General features: G+C 47.8%; 1 protein-coding gene across 6 annotated transcripts in view; it reads right to left on the bottom strand.

Annotated features, from left to right (window-relative positions):
- The window catches only part of STX1A (syntaxin 1A), a 295,171-nt gene that overhangs the window by 9,569 nt on the left and 262,258 nt on the right, over nt 1-23,344 (bottom strand). For 5 of the 6 annotated variants that reach the window (XR_016438975.1, XR_016438976.1, XM_090026130.1 and 2 more), the window contains exons 7-8: nt 1,787-1,860; nt 442-579 (exon numbers count right to left, since the gene is read on the bottom strand). Coding sequence is in view for 4 of the 6 variants with exons in the window: in XM_090026130.1 (XP_089882256.1) it covers nt 442-579; nt 1,787-1,860 (212 nt within the window). In the remaining 2 variants the exon portion in view is untranslated. Of the gene's footprint in view, nt 1-441; nt 580-1,786; nt 1,861-10,661; nt 13,580-23,344 lie in introns of those variants that run through there. The other variant, XM_090026131.1, reaches the window with a different exon arrangement.

The raw sequence follows: 23,344 nt of genomic DNA on the forward strand, positions 1-23,344 counted from the left end.
CACATGGCGACCCTTAGCTCCAAGGTGGAGCACAAGGAGCAGTGGCCAGCAAGCCCATCCTATATTCTGAAGAGTGCCACCTGGACAGCCTGGAAAGGCCACACTCAGTCCTGCTACAAGCAGCTGAGTCTCCACCAGACCAATGGAAGGTGCCTGCTTGCAGAAAGGCTTAACAAGGTGCATGGATGTCTTGCTAGGGCTGCGCATGCCAAAGCCAGGTGCTTCTCTTCAACTCCAGTGTTTGGGCATGGGTAGGACCCCAGGGGAGAGGGCCCTATAATAGTCCCCTTACCCCAGACCAGACAGGATTTTGTTTTTTGGTCTGTATTTTCTGCACCAGGTGGGGCTCTTCAAGCTGCCTGTTCAGCCAGAGGCCCTAGGAAGCAGCAGGGAGCTGGACCCCCAAGCAGCATGCGGTGGGCACTACTCTGGACCTCTCACCTGGCTCTCCACGAGCATTGCCATGTCCATGAACATGTCATGCAGCTCCCGGATGCTGTTCTCCAGCTTGATGATCTCACTGTGCCGCGTCTCAATCTCATTGAGTGCCTGCTTTGTGATGTTCGAGTCCATGATGATCTGTAAGGAGAGGAAGACAGGGATCATGCATCTGGCTCTTGGGCCCTACCCCTAGGTAGCTTCCCTGGTTCATGGGCTCACTCTGTAGGGAGCCCTCTGGGTGTGGCTCTGCTGTCAGTGGGTGACACAGGACACTCCCTGTGTGCTGTGAGGACCTGACCAGGTCATGCAACTTAGCCAGTTCAGGCCACATTGACTAAAGGCATAGGCTTGTGCATGAAGGTTACAGACACCAGAGGTGACAGACACCAAGATGCTAAAGGACCTGTAGGTAAGCACTACTGCCCAACTGGCAAGGGCGGGTGCAATTACAGTGCTTTCCAGCAGAGCATGAGCAGCTGGGGCTGATGGATCGGAGGTTAGCTGGGGTGACATAGGGCTGGCTACATGAGCAAAGCAGTGTGGAGCACCAGAGCAAATAAATCAATAAATCCAAGGCAGGGAAGAGGAGGCTGTGAGGGAGAGTGGGGAGTACAGGCACAGAAGGGTATGCAGCAAACAGATTCTATGCTGTGCCCATTCATTTTAAGTCAATACCACCTGGGCATATATTTTACAGCAGGACTGCTCTTTGGCTTTGGAAAAGATGGTGGCCAGGGAACAATCTGACTGTAAAAGAGCTTTCAACTGACTCAGCACTAACCATGATTCATGTAATTGCCCCTACATGGCTAATGTTGACTTATAGCCATGGCAGGGACTTGTGTTCTGTCCCTGCAGTGAGCCTATCTTGTCTCACTGACCTTAACACCGGCTCTCTAGAACAGACTAGACCCACTAACTGGACCTGGGAACAGAGCTGTCGGCCCCCCCGCCATTCCCTGATTTCAGGCTGAGGCCACTCCCTGCCTGCTCTCTGAGGCACTGGGATAGCTGCCTAGGCTTTCCAGCACAAGCTCTGAGACTAGACTCACAGATGGTTAGTCAGTTTGGTGGGTGCAGATTCGTATCCTCCCTCAACACATGCTTGTGCTGTGAAGAAAGCTGCTTTGTGACTACATCCATCGCGGGTGGGTGGGGGCTGCAATAGGTCCAAGCCTGGCACGTGCTCCTAGCGCAGGTGCAAACGGCAGGGCAGACTCCATCAGGCGGATGGTCTGGGTGTCACTGTACGCATGTTTAGTTGTCAGAATCTTCCCCTAAGTTGTCTTAAAAGTCTGAGATTGAAGCTTGGGTTTGAGACCCAGCAAAATGCCTGTGCACCTACCCCAGAGGAGAAAATGGCTGGATTTCCGCTCTCCAGCATGTCTTCCAGCTCCTCACTGGTCGTAGTCCTACCAGCTGCAAAGAACATCGAGAGGTCAATCATCAGGAACCAACTGGGGCTCCCCAAGTGCCCCTTTCCTCAGCTCCATGCAGCTGTGAGCTAGATACAAACACAAAGGGCCAGATGCACCTTGCTTTAGCAGCAAGCTTGCATCCAGTGGTTTCTTGGAGAGGAAAGCAAACGAAAGTGTTATTAGTAAGCTCTTCAGAAGACCTCCCTGGCAACTGACTGGCTTTGTGGTATGCCACACAGGGGGCCAAATCCTTTACCTGGAAGGAGGTAAGGAGCTTGTGCCCAACAGCTCCAAGACTGTAATCTACGGTTCAGCTGGTGGGAAGGATTGCTGGAGGTGGCATCACTGGTGGGAAGCATCGCTGGAGGTACTCATTCAGACCCAACTTCCCACCAGCTGAACTGTGGCTAAACAACCCTGGTAGTCCTAGCTTGTACTGCCAAGGATCTGGAGTCAGCTGAAGGGCTTGTGTTGGAATAGCCCCACGCCCCTTTAGCCAACACCACCGCTGGCTCCTTGGCTGCCAGTTACATCAGAAGCGTTCAAAGAGAGCTCACCTTCCACACCACCAACAGGCAGAAAGCTTCTTGGTATAGAGGTTGCACTCAGCCTCTCAGCTTAGTGCTCTGGGTTTCTGGGTGCTTCTAGCAGAAATCTCTTATGCTTAGTGAGTGAATTGCAGAGGCCTGGCTTTCTGGTTCCCCTCAGGCCTGTCCCCTAGGCAGGAGGGGCCAGGGGCTCTAGGACGGGAGCTGTCTGATGTGATCTGTGGGCTGCTGGCCTTTCCATTTCAAGTGTTTTCTAGGTTCAGGGCCTTCTGTGTCTCCCTGGTGGTGGTGATGATGTGGAGAGCAGGACCTGTTTCTGCTGCGAGGGAAAAGCGTTTCTCTAGAGGAGGTGGAAAGATGCTATGATCTTCAGGAAGCAACCTAGTCAAGGGGGTAGGAGCTGCGGACACTAGGACCAGGATGTCTAATGGGGCTGAATTAGTTACTCAGATCTGCGTACCACCACTACTTCCCTAATTACAGAGGAGCAGACTGAAGAGGGGCACAGGCCACTTCAGCACATGCCCCCACCTGCTCTCTGGTCACTCTCCCCTGTGGCCCTTCTCTAGAAGCAGAAGAGCAATTATCCTTAATGCATGATTAACCCCCCTCCAGGTGCCAGCCTGGAGGGCCTGCTCACCTTGCTCCTCAAGAGGGGAAGGGGTGGGTGCAGTGAGTCTTCAGAGCTCATCTGCATCAGTGCTTCTCTGGCCGTGATAGAGGGTGTCAGAGAGAGCCAGGCTGGTGCTCTTGGCAAAATTATTTCCAGTTCCATCACAGCCCAGGACTGAGCAAAGGCTGGTATTCCCAGGTCCCATTTCTAAGCCTGCATCTCTGACTTTATAACCAGCAATTTTTAGGCACAGAAAAGCTGTTCTATAATCTTTCAACTAGGTGTTAAACCAGCTGATTGTCTTCCTCTGAGTTCTGCGCTGCAAAGCACAAGGTAGGCAGTTACAGCCTTGCCCCATGGGGCAGGAGGAACCATTGGGGAGGGGGTGTCTCACTTTATTGGATATGCTGGAGAGTACAGCACTCACAGAGCCCTCCTGGGCCTTGCCTCTGCCTTGCAAGCACAGGGTGATGTGTCTCTCTCTGCATTGCCTTCAGCCTCTCCTCTCCCCTTCATCTCCCCATGGTGGATGCTGCTGCAATATCTCCCTCCCTCCTTCCCTCCCACCGCTTACATCCTTATTTTTCTGCTTTAGCATCTGCCATCTGCTTCTCAAGCTCCCGCTCACCCCTACCTATTCATATAGATACTCCCACACCATGGAGGCAGTGTGACACATGTACAGGACACCTACCCATGGCAGCACAAACCTACCAGCCAAAGCCCAGTCGTAAAGACTGAGGGAGGCTGGTCCAACCAAGGATTGCTGGGCTGGTTGGATTCTGCCCTCCCTGGCACAGCTCACAGGCTGCCTCACTTGTAGTCTCTCAAGCAGGTGTCTGATAAATGTGGAGCCTCCTCCTCTAATTGCCCCTGGCTGCTGGAGGAAGCTAGAAGAGTCCCTCTCCTCCTGCTTCCGAGCAGTTGGCTCCCATCTGTGCCTGCCCAGCATCTCAGCCCCTCCAAGCAGGAAGTGGTCAAAGCATCATGTACTGCATCTTCTCCATGCTGGACTGTCGCAATTGGTGGCATGTGCCTCAATAGCTTCTTATGCATTTCAGGATGAAGTCCAAAGGCTAGACTGATCTACGAGGCTCCTACCAGCCAGGTTGCTGGTGATATCAGACACCCCTTCTGCATCAAGCCTTGCTAAGTCAACCCTACTCTACAAGGATATTACTAGGGAGAAAAGCATTGAGGGCAGAACATTCTCCATAACAGAAGTACCATGCTTACAGTATGTCACAGATCAAAATGCTCCACCCAATGAGCATCCAAAGATGGTCAAGACATCGCCCCAGGCATAGCAGCCAATCAAGCTGGCTTGGTTAAGACATACTAGCTTCTGTAGCCAAGGGCACACAAGGGAGCAATGTGGCTACCAACACATCTGGCCACCTTAGACTCCCCAGCCCAAATGGCCAGGTACCATTTACAGCTGGGTTGACAGGGTACAGCCTTTGGTATGGGTCTGTGACAGGGTTCAAACTTTGGCTCCTGAAGTCATAGCAAGACACCTTAACTTCCTTTGCTGCCGCTCCCAAAATGTGCATCCTGACTGGCATGAAAGGGCCTCATCATCCTTACAGCCTTCCCCAAACAAGTAGGTCAATTCTGAGCCCAGAAAGTAGGAAGAATCATCTTGTGGAACTACTGGTCCTTTCACCAGACTGTATTCAGTGCTTTAGTCTATAGTGGTAGGTGTCAAAGAAGACCCTAAAGTAGAGATATAACTGACTAAACCAGGCTGCTGATTGGACAAGGGAGAGAGCACGTGGCACATGCAGCAGAACTCATGACTTTGAGGGCAATCCTCTGCTAACCAGCATGGAGGTCATTGTTCTATGCTAGGCTCTGGGGTGGCAAAGAAGGCAGGTCTAAACCATGGCTGCTATTTTAAATGAAAAATAATTGCAGTAAATGAATTAATTCAGAACAAACTGCCTGTAAAGAGCTTGCCACGCGCTGCATTTCAAATGCCTAATTTCAGTCAACTCTCTATGTATGAAATGCAATGGAGAGGTTGTAAACACTCCTCCACTGTCCCCCCCACTCCACCACCTCCTCCTGAATTTTGCAGTATCTGCTGCCATACAAACAACCGGTATTACTGTCATTGATGTATTTCAGCACTGCCTCTTCTACGGGGTCCAGTTCTCAGGTGAGGGGGAAAATTCCCACACCTACACTGCAGACAAGTATGGGTGTGTATCCTCCTCCTGTGCACTGGCCCTAGGAGGTGCGCTGGACAGTCTGCAGACTTGTTTAAACTATGAGGTGTTAAGAGTAAACCTTTCACCTCTTTTTCAGTTTCAATGCCCTGTATTGCCATATCTTGATTCCAATGTTGGTGAGTGTTTCTGCAGAGATCAAAGTGGGATAGTGGGTCCTGTCAGGCTTGGGGATAAACAGATGTCACCAAATGAAGTGCATCAACTGTATCAGGATGTATCCTGGCACAGCTAATCTGCTTCAATGGGTAACGTTGTCCTGTTGTCCTGCAGGGTTGGGCCCTTGCTGCTCTCAGGAGTAGCCAGCGCTTGATCATGCAAGAAAATCGTCAGGGTGCACCTCGCCAAATGGGGGAACCCCAGGTTTTCCCATTAGCAGAGGAGTGCCTACAGGATCCTTCGGCACACCTCTTTAATCAGGGAAGCCCTGAGTTTCCACATTTGGAGAGACACATGCCCAGGAAATCTGACTTGGGCATGCCTCTGCAAACAGGGGAACCCAGGCAGACACTCCTGGGGTTTCAGGGAGCCAATCGTGGGTGCCCTGGGAATAGGGATTCCTGAGGCATACAAGACTGGGACACTGCAATCCTGGGAGCACCTGCCTGGGGCAGCTGGAGAATGCAAGTAGCTCTGGGCTGCTCATTCTCCCACCTCAAAGCAAACAAATATTCACTGCAAAACAGTGGCACAACTTTATACCGGCTATATCACAGACACAAATATTGGGCATCTGTGGCACATCAAGGGGCATGGACATCTGTTTGCTTGGCCTTTGTGCTTTCATAAACATTTTATGGTGGCACAAAGGCAATGTCTGTTTCTACCCTTAGAAGATATGCAAAACAATACTGATCCTGAAAGCAAATGCAAGCACCAGATGGCTGGGAAGCTGAAGATGTATAGCAAGCCCTCCTGAACTGATTTAGCCAAACTCCTAGCAAACAGGTACCTATTTGTGTTCCCTGGTGACTAAAAAACCTAAACTAGCTGGTTGGCTTTGTCAGATTCCAAATGGATGCCTAAAAAGGTGAGAAGAGCTAAATTCCATTAAATTCATGCAGCAACACAGAGAAAAAGGAGATGCTAATGACTGTGCAGCTCATTTTGCAATAGATTGTTGAAGTTCTCTCAGATCTCATCAAGGATTATAATCCTTCTGACATCTTTAATGCTGTTGAGGCTGGTTTATACTGGAAGATTATTCCAAGGGAACATCATTTAAAGACTTGGACATAACAAGTTCTAAAATAGAAAAAAAAGGGTGACTCTACTGATTGCTGCGGTGAAAACTAGAGCCATTGGTTACTGGAAAGAGTGAAAAACCCCAGTGTAAAATATAAAGAAATCAGCAGTGTCCTATGAATCAAATGAGAATGTTGTGGATGATAAGATTTATGGAGAGACTGGCTGAGAAAAAAAAAGATGGCTTAATGAGAGCAGGAAACAAAAAGAGCAAATCCTAATATGTTGTGAGAGCTATGCAGCCCACAAGAGAGTGGCATTTGATTACCAAATCCAGCCTCTCTTTCCTGCAACCAAATGCTGCATCCCTTATCTACATCAAGGCATCATTGAAAGCCCCAAGAAACAATATGGATTGCTTATTTTACACCATGTTGTGAATATAATTGCTAGAGGAACCAGTGAGACAGCAACACAGCTGGTGAGAAAACTGTTGCTACTGCATGCTTTACATATGCAAAAAGAAGCCTCGACTGGAGTTAGTGGCCAAACCATTGCAAATGGCTACAAATATGCTGGTTCATTAAGCAAATGACTGACACATGAAACAAAGTGCTTGAGGCTGCTGTTGAGAGTACTTTAAAATGCTGCTTTGCCGCCAGAAATGTAGCTTGAGGCTTCTGATCAATATGTTGCCATAGACAACAATCTTCCTCTACACGAAGAACACAGCTACACTGATATTTATGTCTGTCTCCACATATCACCGGAGAAAATGGCTGATGAGAAAAGAAGTGCACCTCTGACTTTTCCTAAGCATGACTAAGCTACAGATTTTGCAATCACATATAGCAGCAAGTGGGGGGTCTCTTATCCAACATCGTGTATAGTTCACAGATGCTTCCCTATGGACTCAATAGGAAAAATGTGGTGCAAAGACCTGTCTCATAATTTCTGTTTAGAAGGCTCTGATGGGTGCAGAGAGACAAATCAGAAACAGCAGTATTGAAGTACACCAGTATAACTTGTTATGATGTAACTGTCATATCTACAGGTGCATCAGAAGAGTCTTGCTACATATGTATAGGTGCCAGTGATTTAGGGTGGGCAAAGTAAGGCCATGAACAGATGTGCTATCTGAAATGCTTCAAATAGTGATGGTGCAGACATTCGTGACCAAAGTAGTGCTTCAAAAATGACTCTTGCTAAACTCCTTTTGGCATGCTTCTAGAAAAGGCTGCATGTTCCAATGATCTTCCAGCATCCCACAGCGCTCTGTTCCCTGCCCAGTATCCCCTATGGGGAGTGGGAGGGTGGGAGTGGGGCTGACAGACAGTACACACTCTCCTGTGCTCGCAACTGCCTTTGGGAATCTCCAGAGACAAGACAGCAGGCTGAGAGGACTGCAACCATCCCTGCTTTCCACCCCCTGAGATAAAGCACTAACACTGCATGACTCTGCAGCTATTCTGAAGTGCTCAGCGGTGGGACCGGCACTGTACATCTGCATGGAATTGAAGCACACTAAATTTGAAGCCCTCCAGGACTGGGAGTGCTTCAAGTGCATGCCTGTCCATACCCTAACCAGCACACTGCAACTACTGAGTCGTGCTCCCAACCAGCACTTCCCCCACCCCTTCTAGAGCTAGCCTGTCTCCAGCCTAAATCCTCTCAAACTGAATTACGGTAATGCATTTACAGAAAAGCTTGTAATGCCTATGTGGTTTGTACTGTAAATGAACTCCTTGTAGCTCCATCACTGGTACCAGATACAGTGATGGGGAAACAAATTGCTGTCAAAAACTGCTTCTAGAAGCCTGTCAGTATGTTACCAGTCCTCAAACAGACTAACTCCCAGCATTTTTTCAAGGCTTCTAATGCTCACTTTCGTGGCTGCTACTAGAAACTCCTAGAATTTCCCCTCATTTCAAGGCTTCGAACAGCAGCCTGGAAACTAACCACTGAAACCTTGAGAAATGGCAGCAGCTAGTCAGTGCTGTGGCTGCAATGCTCCAACAGCATGTCCTGCGTGCTGCTTGCCTTGCTTCGGCAATAGGAGTGCTCCAGGTAAGTGCACAGCCTGTCAGCCGTCCTGAGACTATGCACTGACACTGCACAGGCTGTCTTTATCTCGGGTCTTTTATCTCCAAAGTGCTTCTGGTCCCACAATCAGGGAAACGCTGCTGCTCTGGAGTGGAGGATAATGGCCAACTCCAGCACAGGACATTGCAACATGCCTATGGTGGCTGGAGCTGGCTGGTCTCACTTTTCAAAGGCCTGGAGAGGGCAGGCATTGTACCGCATGGGGTGCCTGGCCCAGAGCTGCCAGGACAGAGGTGCCAGCGGGGTCTCCCCAGGAGCCACCACACAACAGCCAACTTGTACTGTCAGGACTCTCTTAGCTGTCAGAGGAATGAACAGGCAGGGGCTCAGCATCCCGGCACATTCAGGATCCACTGCCTGCCTCCAGCCTGAAGAATATGAAAGGAAGGGTGTCTGAATACAAAACTGGCCCATGACAGGGGCTGGCAGTGGGCAGGGAAGGCTGGAAGAGAACCAGCCCTGAGAACCAACGACTCCATCCTCCCTGCCTTGGAAAGCACAATTGCCGCACATGTGCAATCAAGGCCCTGTGTGGCAGGGGGAAAAGCTGGGTCTCTCCTCACCTTCTCCCTCACCAAGAGAGGAGACACTGAAGCTTCAGCAGGCTCATCTTGAAGGTGAAGGCAAAGGCAGTTCCCATGCTTCAGAGGCATGAGAGCAAGGGGGCACCCATGGGCATGCACCTGCCGCCATGCAGAAGGGAAGGCCAGGAGCAGAAAGCATCAATCACTGCAGTGTTTTCTGAGAACCAGCAAACCATGCAGTGATGCGTGTCCCTCTGAAGAGCGCTCCCTCACACACACACATCCTGGAGGGAGCTGCTGGGGCTAGGAATTATCTGCAGCCTGGCACAGAGGAATATCCCACATGCCGAGGGGAGGAGAGGGATGCCTAATCAGCTGTGACAGCTGCAAAGCACTGTGAAATCTGTACTATTCAATCAGTGGTGTGTATGTCGCACCCGCTGGGGACAGCAACTAATAAAGTCATTGCACTGACATTGGGGACACCCACGTGCTGCCCTGCCCTGCCGTGGCTCACTCCACCGCCACAGCAGGACACTATGACAGCACTTCAGAGGTTGGAGGACATGTCCGGCTGTAACCATTTTAGCCCAATCTGAGTCACCAACTGCAGGCAGGATGAGGGACAGCGCAGAGAAGGCCAGAACACCCCTTCCCCACCCAACTAGTGCTGCATACCGCCTGGGGCAGCTGGCCTCTATTGCACAGCCAGGTGAACGTTGCTGGGCTCTACGCAGAGGCCTGACTAGCACCTGTTCTAAGTAGGTGGCTGCACCTGCAGATGGAGATTTCTGCACTGTGATATTATCTTGGACCATCCAGACAGTCTGCATGCAGCTTGTGCATGTGGCTTGGTCATTTTTTGCAGCTTCAGCCTCCCTCTGGGGGTCTGGGTCTCCACCGACACAAGCTGGATAAAGCCACTTGTATCTCTGGCCAAGGAAGGAAACCCTGCCCAAGAACAACCTCATTTCCAGTTCATGGTGGTTTGAGCATACCCTAGGGATGGCTCCAAACCAGTCCTGGCAGACCCACAAGACTCTACCTCCTCCAGTTGTCATGAGCCAGTTAATTCTGCCTGGATAGTCTAGTGCTGTTCGCTGGCTCTGTATGGCAAGGGCCCTGGGCTCTGCACAGAAAGAAAGGCTAGATTAAATCTAAATAGCTGTGTATGCAGCTGGGCTGGCACGCCCCTCTGCTGGCATAATCCTGGGTAGCTGCAGTTGGCATCCTTTCCATCTGGCATTCCATACATAGACGCCAACTCTAAGGGTGCTCCTGGGTTCAAACACCAACAGAAAAATATTAGTGGGTGCTCAGCACCCATAGAGAACCTTGCAGATGTTTGGAAAAAAAACCCAAACCTCAAAAAACATACTTTACCAGAAGCAGCAGCATGTTACTTCAACCCAGCTCTGCAGTGTCTGTAAAGACTGGGTGCTTCTGCGGGGCTTTTTAGCTCTGTTAGCTAAAGCTGATTCAATCAGCTATTAGATAAAAGTGCCAAAAAAGTCCTACTAAAGCACACAATCTTCAAAGACACTGCAGAGCCAGGCAGAAGTAATGTGCTTCCTCTTCTGGGCATGCACGGGGCTCAGCATGGGAACATGGCGAGTTAAAAGTAAAGTGCCTTTTTGGGATATTTTATATACACCTGCAAGCACCCACCAGCAAAAACCAAGTTGGTGCCTATGATTCTATACCTTCTCCCTGCCCCTTCCTTCTATTTGCCTGCCTGGAGGCATGAGATCAGCCTGTGGAGCAGCATGCCACGTTTCCTGATGGCTCAGGTAGAGGCAGGAACCAGTAAGGAGTTCTCAGTGATTCAGAGGAGGAGACCTCCTCGCTCTGCCCCTGATCTAGGAGAAGCAGTTTAGTCTGAAATGAACCCAGGCCTCTAGCAGTTCTGGAGCCCTTATCTCAAATTAATCCTGGACAGGTCTGGTCCCCAACACAAGCCTCCAACTCTGTCCTTTGGCCGGACAGGAGAGTCTGGTCTCAAATTTATAACCCCACTGCAATGTGCAACAGGGCCCAGCATCCACACTGCACAGCACTGGGTTCAGACTGGACCAGCTGGTCCCACCCCAACCTTTTTCTCCAATTAGTGGAATACAGGGCCTAGTGCTTGAGTCCTGCAGCTGCTGCAAGGCCCTGAATGTCCATCCTTGCACCTCCAGTCACTCACCCCAGTCTGTCAGGAGGGCAGGGCTGTCCTGGAGCAGAGGCAGATACAACAGCATGTGACAGTTTCCAAGCTCCTTTCTTCTCGTTTGGATCATTTGTGCTAGATGCTAGAAAGAGGTGTGCGGGGGCCGTGAAGGTAGCAGGCAGGAGGAACAGAGACAGATCAGGACTAGCCTTAAGCCTGTTACATTCATAGAGAGGGGTCCAGAGTGTTTTGTCCCTCTAAGGAGGCTCCCACACTGAAAGGAGAGGGCTTGGCACATGCCCAAGGGAGACCATTCTTGCTGGCCCAGTATGAACACTGCACCCAATCCCGCAGCCTGGTGCCATTCCGCAGACTGAACTCCATGGCTGTCTTAGCCTGCTGAGCCCCCATGACCAAACCCGAGAGTAACCTGTGCCTTGAGAGGCACCAAGACCCAATCAGTCTCCATCTCCCCAAAAGTTTTGGAAGAATCCCTCCAGACTTTGAGGATAAAGGTGAGGCACAGGCCTGCTCTGGGATGGAGAGGGGTAACCAGGCTAAGGCCATGTATCCTCTGTCAGAGATGGTTGTTTCTGGAAGTCCTATTGTGAGTGTGCTCTGAAGTGCTGACGTGGCTTTGCTGCAGCCTGTTCCCCTGTATCATCCTGTGAAATTAAATTCACTCATGATCTCTGAAGCCCATTGCTCCTGCTCAGTTTGCACCTCTGGCCCCACAATTTCTTTGGGGGTAATTAGTTTTTCTTCAGATGGTATAATGTCCTCTTCTCCATCCTGCAGAGCAGCACTGATCAGATACTGCTCATACATCTACATGGCAAGGAAATGGCAGTAATTACTCTGCAGGTTACTCAGATACTCCACCTTTAATTACACTGGATTCTTTCAGATTAATGGCTAGATAAGGCCCATGAAATTAGAGTGCCGTATCAAGGCTAATGTACAAGACAGGCTTTGGATGGGGATTGGCCAGGGAGACCAAGGGAAGGACAGATCTTTCTTGTTAACAGGAGAGGGGTTGAGGGAGGCCAGAAAAGAAGATACAAGCCAACGCTAAGAGAATGAACAAGAGCAAACTCAGATAAATCAGAAATGGAGCAGCTAATAAATCAAGAGCACAGAGGCGAATTAGTGCAGCAGTCAGATAGGGCCTGTTTAATGAATGAGAAGTGATGGGGAAGTCCAAGAGCTACACAGATCAGAAGGAAACACAAGAGGCATACTTACCAACAGGTAGCCACAAGTCCTAGGTTAATAAGACTGACTCATTAATGGGTCATTAATTGTGAAAAAGAGCATTTTGCTGCCCCCTGAAGTCAGTGGATGCATCTCAGCACCTGCTCAATCCTTTTGAGCATTCAGTAGAGCACTAAATAGCCCTGTGTCAGCCCCAGTCATTTGTAACCACAAAACATGAACGTAATAGGGTGGCACGGGGTATGAGGGGAAAGGGAAACTGAAGGACAGGTAAGGAAGGGGAAAAAAAATGGTAATGTGGGGAATTAGGAGAAGGTGGCATGAAACTGGGTGTTGCTGAGGTAGGTGATCCAGCCCAATTCATTTGTCACCTTTAAGAACCATTGGGGAAGAAGTGAGATAAACAGGATACCTATACAGGCAGTCCTCGGACTTACGACACGATCGGTTCCTGAAAACCGCGTCTTAAGTTGAAACGCTGTAACTCGGAACCAATTTTCTCATAAGAAACAATGTTATAAATAGGGGATTGGGTCCTGAACCAAGGTCCGATACCCTATTTTCACCAAAAATACCCCAGAATATTGTACTCGATCAATTATAGATGAGTAATTTAGCTACATTAATGTATTTATATTGTAAATAGCAATTATATTGATTTGGAAGGACTTCTTTGAGGTGACTTTGCTGGCCTTTCTGAAAGACTCTTGGTTGGACTTTTTGAAGGGTCTTCTCAGGAGTCTTGGCTGTAGGTTTTTCTGGAGTCTTGTCTGGTTTCTTAAAGAAAGTGTCCCAGGGAGTTTGGACAGATGTTCTCCAGGGAGATGAGCGACACAGCAAACTTGTTCGCTGGTGTGGTGTCGCAAGAGATCAAGTCGAAACTGACGTCATAAAGTTGAAGCGGTGTCAATTTATAAACGTTGTAAGTGCGAAATGTTGTAAGTCGAAACGTTGTAAGTCGAGGGCTGCCTGTACTGCAAATTGCGCTGAAGTCACACGTTCCACAAACACCAATCAAAATAGGCATTATATGTATTAACACTCCTGGGAACTTCTGAAGTATGTTCTGAATGGTAAATTGAGGCACTGCGGGGTTGAGCAGCTCACTGCAGATCACACAGCACATCAGTGCAAGAACCAGGAAGAGACCTGAGGAGACACGATTATCCATTCCTTGATCTGACACCACTAAAACTTTAAACTTCAGTTGTTGGTGGTAAAGACACAGTGGACACAACATCCATGCAATGAATTATTTTTGCTTCCTCAACACAAGACAAGAAAGCTTTTACAAGATAGCTATGAGGACCTGCTCCAGAATAAGAACACTGACGAGAGCTGTATCTCAGATTTGCTCCACCCTTCATTTAACAGCACAGTACAGAAGGAGAAACCTTCCCCACTGAGCAGGCCACCTTGGGATACCCATGTTCTAATGGCTACTAACATCCAAGTGGAAGCAAATGCTTTTTGGGTTCATTTCACTGGCAGTTTCATCTTTGGACCAGAACAGAACAATGAGCCCTGCGATGCAGTATCTTGTTTCCAGCCATGGCCTGCAATAGGTGCTTAGTTAGGTATCTACTGGCTCAAAGAACCCTATACCCCCAAATTATTAGAGAAACTGCTCTGCTGTGATGTGAGGCTGACACTCACTCAGCTGCACCTGCCACTCAGAAATAATATGGTTCACAAATGCAATGTCCAGGAGTGACCTGTATTGTTCTTTTAGGGGAGTGGCACTGAACTTGCCAGATTGCGTATGCACAATACCAGCTCCAAGGAGTACAGAACTTGGTCCACACTGTCATGGCAGGTAGGACTCAACAGATGTCTCTGCAGTGCGATGATAACCTTCTACATCCAGTCGCCTGACCCCCAAGCACAAATAAGGACAGATGGTGAAGGGAGAAATTCCAGTGCAGATTTATTTGTAAAGCAGTCACAGTGTAGGATGGAAGTAGGAGTCTCTCCGTATCAGTCCTGACTCCTGTGCTGTCTTCACTGCCGTAGCATACTGCATTTGGCCTTAAGCGCTGCACTGGCATCTGTCCATCTCTCCCATCTGTTTTTCTTTTATCAATCTGCATAGCTTTTGTGCTTCCTCTGTGCCTAGAATGTATTTGCATGTAAATATTATGCATAGCCTCTGCATTACTTGTTTATCCTGTCAGGGGGCTTCAAAGAGGGAAACAGTGAACTAGAGGGTCCACAGCTTTGATGGAGCTCTGGGACCATGCAGCTGCTACTGGCAAAGCTTGCTAGAGACAGCACTAGTTTCAGGGCCTAAGGAGCTGTGCTGCAAAATGCCTGCTGCCAAGAGTCGTGCCAGACATAGGTTCTGAACCTGAATGTGTGCCTAGAGGCACTGAGCCAGGGACAGCACCACTTGAAACAGATGCTAGATAAGCACCCAGAAGAGGGAATTCAACAGGGTTGTATTACTGTAGCAGATAACATTTTATAACCTAGAGTTTTAAAAATCTTTAGATGCCCAAAGATGTACACAGACACCTGGTAACATCTACGGATTTTAAGAGGAAGATACTTAGAAGTCCAACCCTACTTTCCTATGATCCTATCAAGCACAGGTTGAACAGATGCTTAGCTGGGACGATTTAGTCAGGGATGATCCTGCCTTGAACAAGGGGTTGGAATAGATGACCTAGTGAGGTCCCTTCCAGCCCTATTTTCCTATGATCCTATCAAGTAAGGTCTGCCACCTACTAGCCCTGCCCCTCTGATTAGGCTGAAGGAGCTATTAATTACGATGTTCTGCAAATATTACACTCAGTATTGGAAGAAACCCTGTGGAATAGAGAGAAACACAAATGAGAAATGGAAAATAATGGAAAAGAAGAAAACAATGAAAATGACTTATTAAATAAAATCATAAAACTAGCTGAATAATGAAATATTAATTTGCGAACAATGTAATTCTCAAGTGCCAGAAAAGAATGTGTGTGAATAACAGCAACTGAGGCTATAAAACTAGTTGAATCTATGTCTTATTAAACAGTAGATGGGAAAAAGTCAATGAACAAGCCATACATAATTAATATTCAGCTCATTCTCAAAACATTATTAAATATATAATTTTGTTTGGCAAATAGAGGAGCCAAAGTAAGTCAAGGACAAATTATATAAATTCAATTAAAAATAACACTGGGGAAGCATATCATGTAAGATTTAGATTAAATCTCAGGGAAAACTGAGAGACCACTAGGACAGTGGAACAAGGTGTTCTGGGATGTCATGATCACATCTCTTTTCAGGGAAGGTTTTTGAGAAATGATGGTTTAGGATAGGGCTGTCCAGCACACGGGGCTGATTTCATTCAGCTTGTGTGGCCAGATATTACCCGGGGGGGAGGGCAAGGGGAAATGTTCTTGTGAGGCTCCCTGTGGTCTGGACTTGGCCTGGAGGGAGAGGCGAATTTGACCCCCCTGGTTTAGGAACATTGAGTCATGTAGGAGGCCCAACTAGATGACTAATATAGGTCCATAATGGAATTCCTCCCTTTCTTGATAGGCAATTACATCCCAAAGTCACATTAAAAATACTGTGAGGGTTTCAAAGTCAAACACTCAAATTTAGGAAATGTCAGTATTAATTGTGACCCTGCACGTGCCTTACAATATAGTCTCTTATTATCTATTTGCATGCTATGTTTTCCAGATCTCTACAACTGGAATGTGTTCTTCCCAACTATCTTATGGAAGACAGCTGGGATTCATAGATTCATAGATGTTAGGGCTATAGATTCACAGACTCACAGAAGTAGGGCCGGAAGGGACCTTGTAGATCATCAGGTCTAACCCCCTGCCCTGGGCAGGAGAGAAAAACCGGGCTCAAAAGACTCCAGCCAGGTAGACGTCAAGCCTCCTCTTAAAGCCCCCCAGGGTAGGAGCCAGCACCACTTCCCTTGGAAGTTGGTTCTAGATCCTAGCCGCCCTGACTGTGAAATAGTGCCTTCGGATATCTAGTTTACACCTACACTCTAACAACTTGTGGCCATTATTCCTTGTTACCCTGGGGAGCACTAGGGGGAACAAGGTCTCTCCCATTTCCTGCTGATCCTCCCTAGTGAGTTTATAGATGGCCACCAGGTCCCCCCTCAGCTTTCTCTTGCGAAGGCTGAACAGGTTCAGGTCCCATAGCCTCTCCTAGTAAGGCCTGCCCTGCTGTCCCCAGATCATGCGGGTGGCCCTCCCCTGGACCCTCTCGATGCTTCCACATCCCTCCTGAAGTGTGGCGCCCAGAACTGAACGCAGTACTCCAGCTGCGGCCTGACCAGTGTTGCATACAGGGGGAGGATCACCTCCTTGGACCTGCCTGAGATGCATCTGTGGATGCACGACAAGGTACGGTTAGCCATACTGACTGTGACCTCACATTGTTGGCCCATGTTCATCTTGGAGTCAATAATGACTCCAAGATCTCTTTCTGCCACCGTGCTCTGGAGAAGGGAGTTTCCCAGCTTATAAGTGTGCTGCTGGTTCCTCCTGCCCAAGTGCAGCACCCTGCACTTGTCAGTATTGAAACCCATCATGTTTTTGTTAGCCTACCCCTGTAACCTGTCCAGGTCCTGCTGTAATCTGTCCTTCCCTACTAAAGTGCCCACCTCACCCCAACCTTGGTATCATCAGCAAATTTAAACAGGTTGCTTTTCACCCCGTTGTCCAAGTCACTAATAAAGAAATTGAACAGTGCAGGCCCAAGGACTGAGCCCTGTGGAACCCCGCTGCCCGCGTCCTTCCAGGTCAATACCGACCCGTCCACCACCACTCTCTGGGTATGACCCTCTAGCCAATTTGCCACCCACCGGACAGTGTAATCATCCAAGTCACAGCCTCTTAATTTGTTCACCAGTATGGGGTGGGATACCATATCGAAGGACCTCCTGAAGTCTAAGTAAACTATATCTACCCCTTCTCCTGTGTTCAGGTGCTTTGTAACCTGGTCATAAAAAGAGACTAGGTTAGTCAAGCATGAGCTACCTGCTACGAACCCGTGCTGGTTTCCCCTCAGCATAATTTTTCCTGCTGGGCTCTCACATATATGAGCCTTAATAATCTTTTCAAAGACTTTACCAAGGATGGAGGTGAGACTGACTGGCCTGTAGTTGCTTGGATCCTCCTTCCTCCCCTTCTTGAAAATAGGGACCACACCGGCCCTTTTCCAGTCCTCCAGGACCTGGCCCGTGTGCCACGAGCGCTCAGATATTCTTGCCAATGGCTGTGCAATGACATCAGCCAGTGCCTTCAGTACCCTCGGATGGGGATCATCCGGGCCTGCCGACTTAAACGCATCCAGTCCTTCCAAGTGACTCTGCAACATCTCAGGGTCAACGCTTGGTGGCCTGGCGCCCTGCTGTTGTCTCTCTACAATCCCGTTGTGAGACTTGTCTTGCCCCTCATTTAGGAACACTGAGGCAAAGAACTCATTGAGGAGTTCAGCCTTGTCCCCCCTGTCTGTCACCATTTGCTTCTGCCCGTTCAGTAGTGGTCCTATTCCACTCTGGGCCTTCATTTTACTCCCTATATATATGAAAAACAATTTGTTATTATCCTTAACTTGGGATGCCATCCTCAGGTCCATGATAGCTTTGGCTTTTCTAACTGCCTCCCTACAACTGCGAGCTGAGGAGGCATACTCCTTTTTAGTAATTTCTCCCTGTTTCCACTACTTATATGCCCCCCTTTTTGCCCCTAGGCTGCTCTGGATTTCTCTGGTTAGCCAAAGAAGCGTCTTGGCCCCTTTCCTCCTTTTTCCCCTTATCGGGATCGTCTCCCTCTGTGCCCAAAGGGATGGAAGGGTATAACCCCCCTGTCCCATCCTTTGTCTCAGAGGTCAGTAGCCAGATTGGCAGAGTTCCCCTGTGAATTCACAAAGTGAGCAGGAAGAAGCCCAGAGGCATAGATTTTTAGATCTGAAGACTAGATCACTGTCTGCTGGCTATATCAACAGGCCTTAGCATTTCCCATGGGTATCTTGTTACTGAATGTATGTCTATAACACTTAGAGCTAGTGAATCCACTCCTTTATTTGCTAGTGTGTTTAATAGTTAGTTGCTCTCACTATTAAAAAAATAATTGCTTGATTTCTAGTTTAAATTTTTTTGGCTTTTACTTCCTGTTTGCATTGTGCCTTATCCATGAGATGAAAACGCACCTGGAATTTTCTCTCCATGAGGTATTTACACACTATAATTAAGTCACCTGTCTATTTCCATTTTGATACATTAAACAGAACAAGCTCTTTCAATCTCTCGCTGTAGGGGTTTCCTCCACCCCTTGGGATTTTTTGTGGCTCTTCTCTACCCTCTCCAATGTTTCACCATCCTTTTTAAAATGTCGACACTAGAGCTATAGGAAGTATTCTTGAAAGCTTTCTTCACAAGGTAAGATCATCTCCTTTTCCTGCTCACTACTCCCCACTAATGCAGGGAAGGATCTTACTAACTCCTCTTATTACAGCATCTCACTAGGAGCTCATGGGCCATTGTCTGTGCATGACCTTTTCAGAGCAATTGCTTTCCTGGATATGTACCTCACACTGCATTCCTTGTTCCTAGACATATGACCTTGTACTTGGATGTGGGCTCCATCAATTATATGCCTCTGCAGCCTTGGAGGAAATCATTATTAGGGGATGCTGTGAAGATTATATATTTCCCAACACGCTTAGCAGCATTGATTCATCTACAATATCTAGCAAATAGGATTTGGGGGGTTTTTTGTTTTAAAAAACACAGTTCAGCAAAAGGGATTAGGATGTGCTTTCAGTGATGCCAAACAGATTTCATAGATTTCATAGACATTAGGGCTGGAAGGGACCTCGGAAGATCATCAAGTCCAGCTCCCCTCCCAAAGGGCAGGAAGTCAGCTGGGGTCAAGGATCCCAGCAAGATAAGCATCCAATTTGCTCTTGAAGGTAAGTAAAGATCTCATAGGAAAATAGAGGACTCTGTCCATTCCAAGGAAATATCCTGGTCAGCTTTTAGGATCCCAACAGACTTGCTGGGAGCCAAATGCTGTAGCATAGCTTTTAGCTGTTATATGATAACAGTTTTGTCTGCACTAGTGTTCAGAGCCCCCAAATTAAAGACTACTGGACTTTGCTTTTCCAGATTTGAACCTCTGCCCTTCTAGGACTCAAGCTCCAGAGACATGGCCTGACAAAGTGGAGCAGCCAATCAGCATAATGCAAATTCTTTTATGGACTAGAAGGCAGAGCCCTGCGCTGGGATTTAGGAGAGCTTAGTTCTGTTCCTGATGCTGCCACTGGCCTGCTCCATGACCTGCGGCAGGTAACTTGACTTCCTCGCCACAGTTTCCCCACTCTGAGATGGCAGAAATGATCAAAGCTTTGCAAAATTATTTGAAATTGATGGATGACCTGAGCTGTAAGAGCTGGGCCCTATTGCATGGGCCTGGCGAGAGCTCCTCCAGGTCACCCTTTCTTCTAAATGTTTCTTATGTACCTCACAAGTAAGAAATGAAGGGAAACGAATGTACAGAGGATCTAGTTTATGTTTTAGGCAAGTAAGCTCCTGGAAAAGATTTGTCATTTGGGGATGGATCTCTCAGTTTTCCGGGAGAGGCAGAATTCTAATTAATGCCCCAGAGAGCACATCCCCCAGATACTGCACCTCCCATCCTGAGACCAGGAATACTGCCATGGAGTCAAAGAGGAGGAGGAAAAACCCAGAAGAAAGAGCTGCAAACCATCACGCACAAAGTACTGACTCATTATGGTCCAGATCAAGACTAAAGTCCCTCATCACGTAATCCACCACTACACCAGCTCTTGTTTAAAAGTTAGGCCAACCATAAGAGTCTCCAGGGTGTGCTTTAGCTTTCCCGTGCAGTGCAGCACAATTATCTCCAGAGCCATTCAGCTATGTGATTGACTCCCAAAGCACCAGGCAACCCCACAGGGAAAGGCAACAGCCCACAGCCTTCATGTTAAGTTTTATTGTTCCCAAATAACTCACTGGTCACATAGTACTGGTTTCTCCCCCTTTTTCCAGGTTGTTAGTCTGTAATAAAAGCAGTAGAAAATGCATTAACCCTTCTCCTGATTAGCTTTCTGTATGAGCAAATGCCATAATCCCACAGAGCTATGACACAGTTACAGAAGAGGCATAAGGGGGCTTGAGCAACGGCCACAGAGAAGGAAAGAAGTGAAGAGACAATCCCTGTACTAAAAGGTGGCCTACGTGCTGTAGTAGTTTAAGAACTGTGCCGTCTACTTTGCACTTCCATCTTTTCCTGCTCTCATCTATGCCTAGTGTCCTCCACATACAATACAAAAACCAAGGCAGCAGAATCTTGTTCAGAGACTGCCAAAATTAAAATCTTCCTGTGGGGATTTGCTAGGTAAATTAGAAAACTCAGTAATTAAAAGGAGATGACTGTCAGAAGATGAAAAGCAGGCAGAGGGAAGGTCTCTGCTCTGGAGCCATTACTTGCAGTGTTCCAGCTGAGGTTCAAAACCACAGGTACAGAAGAGGGTTGGTAGGACAGAGGTAGGAGAAAACCCCAGAACAGGGAGTGTGCCAACCTGCTACATGATCAGAGCCAGCATTGTGGGAGTGGGGGAAATGAAATCCTTCAGGCCAGAATTTAAGCAAAGGTGATTACAGCCTTCTGTGGGGGTTGGGCACCAAACTCCTATTACAATTAATTTATTTGATTTAGCCCTACCATGTGTAACCCTGTTAATGTATCTGTGTTCCCCATGACAACCTATCTACGATGCTTATTTGCATCTCCCCACTGGTATGCAATGTAGGATTGTTGGGAACTAAGTCTTTTTTCTGCATAACCATATTAGCACATGTGGTTGTGCTTATTTTACCTGCAGTGACATGTTTTAACTGCGTTTTAACTGGTTGAATATAAGGGGCTGGGTGAGTCAGGTGTGTGCACACTGGCCTCCTTTCTAAAACTGTAAAATTTATAAAATGGTAAGAGATGCTGTAAGAGAAAGATGGACAAAGGTTGCTGAGGGGTCAGCACTCATCATGACTTGTGTGGAGGTCTAAGCGGAGTGAAGGAGAAGACTCAGGGGAATAGAGCTATCCCAAAGTGATGGTTTGCACTTTGCCATCCAGCCTTGCAAGGAAGAAGAGTACTTGTGATGTACAAATCTGGTTGGGACCTGTTACCACTTTTTTCTAAAAAACTCAAGTCCTTGGAGTACCTGTGGGTACAGTTGCTAGTGGGTTAGATTTAGGCTTAATCACTGAATTTGCTTAATTGTGCAGCAAGGGAAGTAGATGGTGGTGAGGAACCAGAGCGGAGCAGTGCCCCCACTGGCTGTGTGCAACAACGGTGCACTGAGGAGCGGCAACAGCAGGCACTCCTCGGTGAGGAGTGGCAATAGCAAAAGCAGAACAGCTCCCCCCCAGCAGTTGTGAGGCAAGGGGAAAGCCTGGGCTAGCAGCAACACAAGCTCTACTACCTACCAAGTTCATCTCGTGTGGGACTACAAGAACTCTGAACATACTGACTGTGATAAACTGTTAACAGTTGGTTGCGGTGGGTTCCAGATTACTAAGGGTTTCCCCAAGACTTGTTTGCTGTCACATTTTTCTTCTTCCATCAACAAACCCTGTTATAGTTTAACACTGCTTGTGAGTGGGGAAGTTTGTTCTCACTGGAACACCCAGGCAGTGCTTCTTTTCCTAGATTTTTGGGTGGGGGTTTGAGCCAAGATAGCAAATTAAAAAAAAAAAAAAAAGGGAGCTATTCTTGATCTCTGATTACTGAAAGGATTTGTCTGTTTGTATGAGTCCTGCTTGGGAAAATAACTGTAGTTGCTTCCTGGATCTATCAGACCAGGGGAGCAGCAGTATATAAACTTGTTTGGAAATCGTTTCATGCCACACTCTCTAGAAACATAAATAAAAAATGCCTTGATTATACTGGTAAGAAATTACTACAGATCTCGCTTTACCTATTCAGTCTGGAACCAATCACTTTCTCTATCTATCTTTGCACACCCCCTAAGTCACAATCAGGATTTCAGTGAACCATGAAATCCAGGTATTATGAAGTGGAGATAATGGGAGATCAGAAAATGAGAGATCATCATATGCACTCCAAGACACTTTTCCTAGAGAATCTCCGATGCACCAAGACTGAAATCCACATTCTCTAGATATTAGGGCTCCAGTGTCTTGAATAGGGGTCTTTCAGCTATTATTAGGAAGGAAACTTCTTGTGCTTTTGCATGTGTATACAATTCCCATCTCACTGTGTGGCAACAGCGAACAAGTTGCTGTGAGAGTAGAGAATTATAAAACTTGTTATTTTTAGACTAACAAGATGCAAGATCCAGAAAAGTATTCAAGATGCAGGTAATCATATTTCCTCATGCCTCAAGAATTCCAGCCCAACTACTATATTTTCCAGTATAAAAGATACACCCAAACAGATTAAAATTGTGTGTGTGTGTGTGTGTGTGTGTGGAGGGTGGTGTTGCAGAGCACGCAGGTGCTCTGCACCTGAGAGCAGAAACAGCTCGGGAGACAGCCCTAGCAGCGGAGGGTGGAAGGGAGGGAAGCCCAGCTGCTAGTTACCAGGGCAGCCAGTCACAGGTGCTGGGTGCTAGGACAACTGCTGGGGAGCCAGCTGACAGGAAGGGGCAGGGCCTGGCACATATAAACCCCAGGCGTGAGGCCAGGAGGGCAGTTCCCCGCTGGCGGCCAAGAGAGAAGGAGCTCGGCCAGGGCAGACAGAGGGGAAAAGCCTCTGACTGCTGCTATGGGTTGGAGCATCCCCCGGTAGGAATTGAATGCTGTTTTGGCTAAACGGTTTAGGTTCTTTTATGTTATAGCCCAGGGGCTTTGTGTATTGTGTTTGCTGTTTATCTGGAGGACTGGGTGAGGCTATTAGGGGTTGG

Source organism: Crocodylus siamensis, chromosome 13 (genome assembly GCF_052110815.1).
Source record: "Crocodylus siamensis isolate JL-2025a chromosome 13, ASM5211081v1, whole genome shotgun sequence".
NCBI classification, from domain to species: Eukaryota; Metazoa; Chordata; order Crocodylia; family Crocodylidae; genus Crocodylus; species Crocodylus siamensis.